Source organism: Austrofundulus limnaeus, unplaced genomic scaffold (genome assembly GCF_001266775.1).
Source record: "Austrofundulus limnaeus strain Quisiro unplaced genomic scaffold, Austrofundulus_limnaeus-1.0 Scaffold59, whole genome shotgun sequence".
Classification (NCBI taxonomy): Eukaryota; Metazoa; Chordata; class Actinopteri; order Cyprinodontiformes; family Rivulidae; genus Austrofundulus; species Austrofundulus limnaeus.
In genome coordinates, this window is record NW_013952461.1 from 873,681 (window position 1) to 876,236 (window position 2,556).

The 2,556-nt window shown below is 34.3% G+C and overlaps 1 protein-coding gene across 2 annotated transcripts in view; it reads right to left on the reverse strand.

Annotated features, from left to right (window-relative positions):
- The window catches only part of padi2 (peptidyl arginine deiminase, type II), a 29,410-nt gene that overhangs the window by 16,819 nt on the left and 10,035 nt on the right, over positions 1–2,556 (reverse strand). For both annotated transcript variants that reach the window (XM_014009556.1, XM_014009557.1), the window contains exons 12-15: positions 1,789–1,936; positions 1,540–1,633; positions 1,388–1,467; positions 370–507 (exon numbers count right to left, since the gene is read on the reverse strand). In XM_014009556.1, the coding sequence (XP_013865010.1) occupies positions 370–507; positions 1,388–1,467; positions 1,540–1,633; positions 1,789–1,936 (460 nt within the window). The remainder of the gene's footprint in view (positions 1–369; positions 508–1,387; positions 1,468–1,539; positions 1,634–1,788; positions 1,937–2,556) is intronic.

A 2,556-nucleotide genomic window follows, 5' to 3' on the forward strand; every position in this document is an offset into this window, starting at 1 on the left:
CTGTCAACGCTCTCTGGTTTCATTTAAAAGAGTCGATCATCAGATATTGTCCAAGATTAACCTTCAGGGTGGATATAGCTCGCTCACACCAAGGACCTGGCCACATCATTTACCCAGAATGCTTTGTGTGTAAATAAAATGGCTCCGTCTGTGTTAAAATACATTTTTTAAAATTTACAAAACTAAACAATCTCCGGTATTTTTACAGTCTTTATTTTACAGTTAAAATGTTTGTATATCAAATAAAGTCTTATGTTACAACTAATCAGGAATCCCTTTAACAACACCTCCAGTTCTTCCAAACTTATAAACTGAATCTGAAAAAAAAACGATCTAATCTGGAAAAACAAAAAAACAAGTAAAGCGCACCATGTCAGGGTAGTAAGCCACTGCTCTGAATTCTCGGTTATCCAGTTCCATCTTGAAAAGGATSGGCAGGTCAATGATGTCATCATCATCCAGGCCCAGCTCTCTCTTCAGGACATCTCTGTTCCAGTCAATGCAGCTCTGATTAAAACAAATGTCACAATATAAATGCAAACCTGAAATATCTGAGTCGACCTTATTTAAGCAAGCAGCTCTGACTCAGCAACGTTTTACACAGAGTGACAATCTCCTGCGTAATTATGCAAACATTTGTTTTCATTTTAATTGAGAGCAAAGATAAACTATAAAAAAACAAGGTGCATTGATCAGGTCTTTAAAACAAGAAGTTTTCTGTAATGAACAGAAACAAGGCCAATAAATTTTGGCAACAAAAAAAGGACTACTGATATTTATATTTGACACTCATTATATTTTAACACCTAAAAGCATTAATTTCAAGTCTTACTCTGTTTGATACAGATGTAAYATCCCTGTTGAAGAGGTGAGGATTTAAATAGATCAGACTTGCTTACCAACATTTCTAACTATAATTTAATTTGTAGCCAAAAATCGTCTAATCCTAATTTTTGCGCTTAAGGTCCTGCAACATTATAACTTTTTATACCATGCCAATTCATGAACATTTTTTTATGTCCAAATTACTAATAAAAGTTAGATATTTGATCAATCTGTTAGCATTACAGTATGTACACACCTAAAAGAGCCTTGATGTTTTTATTCCATCTACAAGGTAGATGTCTTTAAAATTTTCATAAATTAGCATAAGTTGTCTAAAACGTTAGTGTGACACAACACTGCAACACATAAATAACAAACTTAAATGTAGTTAAACTGAAGCTGAGCTGAGATCATCTGTATTTTACAATCTGAGTGTATTTTAAGTACCAAAGCAGGAAATCAGTTTTGTTTGTACGGCCTGAGTTGGAACTAGCAACAAGCTCCGCCTACTAAATGACACATGTGTGCTTGTGCAAAGGAAGTGCTTTAGATTCCTGCTCACCTGTACGTAGTTATTTTCAGCTCGAAGAGATTCATCACCAAGTATCTGCTCCACAGTCACTGGCTCCTGATTTTCCAGACCTTTTAGAAGAAAGGGAAGGTTTGACTATGGCACGCTAAGATGCACACATTTTCCAAACATTCTTACTGTACCATCAAACAGTTTGGCTTTTCCATGTCCGTCGTTGTATAAACCTCGGAACAGTTTGTAGCCTGCGTCTGGGCTGGCCAGCAGCAGYCGAAAGCCCTGGAATCAGATGAAGAGATAAAGGGGGGTCAAATCTTCATTTTACTAGTGATGTTCCACAAATTTACTGAATTATTGCATCAAAAACATTCTAGCAGAATATGTTGGCACAATACCTAAAAAATATTATTTTTTATTGTTTTAACTTTATTAACCTTTCTGTCAGGTGCAGGAACAAAAGTCATGAATTCATCAACATGGCCGACATAAAGCCAGTCAGAAAACAAGGCAATGGGCTCCTGGACCTTCTGAGCCCACAAGAAATCTTGAACCACTTTGGTCATGTTTCGTCCTTTATTTGCCCTTAAAGAAAGAAAGAGAAATGAGTATGCACAAATCTCCTCACAGGCTTTTTTTTTTTTTAAACTCATTTGCATAAAAAACAACAACAATATATGTTTAGTTTTGAACAGGTCTTCAGCTATAACTTGTGTTAACAGTATTTTGAAGAAAGTGTCACAATGCTTAATAATCACTAATTTATCAGAATCRCAGATTTGAATGATTAATCAGATTTTTAGCTGAAGTTACCAAAAATGATACTTAAGATGCAATTTAACAGGCATAAAATAGCTATTTTAGAYGACAAAATAAGTGTCAGCTTATTAACAGTATTCAGTCATGTTCTTAAAAAAAGCAAAGATACACAAACTGAAAAATGAATCATCCTTTAATTTTTCTGTTTGATGCCTGTAAATAGTTTTATCTTTGGATATTTTTGTACATTTAACAGACAAAACGTGGACAAACATGGTTTTGTTTCTGAACAGCAGTGTCCGGAGAAATGTGACTTTACTTAAAACTTGTACACAGTACTGTGATGATCACGTGTTAAAGGGATTCGCAATTAGTTGTAACATTAAATTTTATTTGATAAACATTTATTTTAACTGTAAAATAAATACTGTGAAAATACTGTAGGC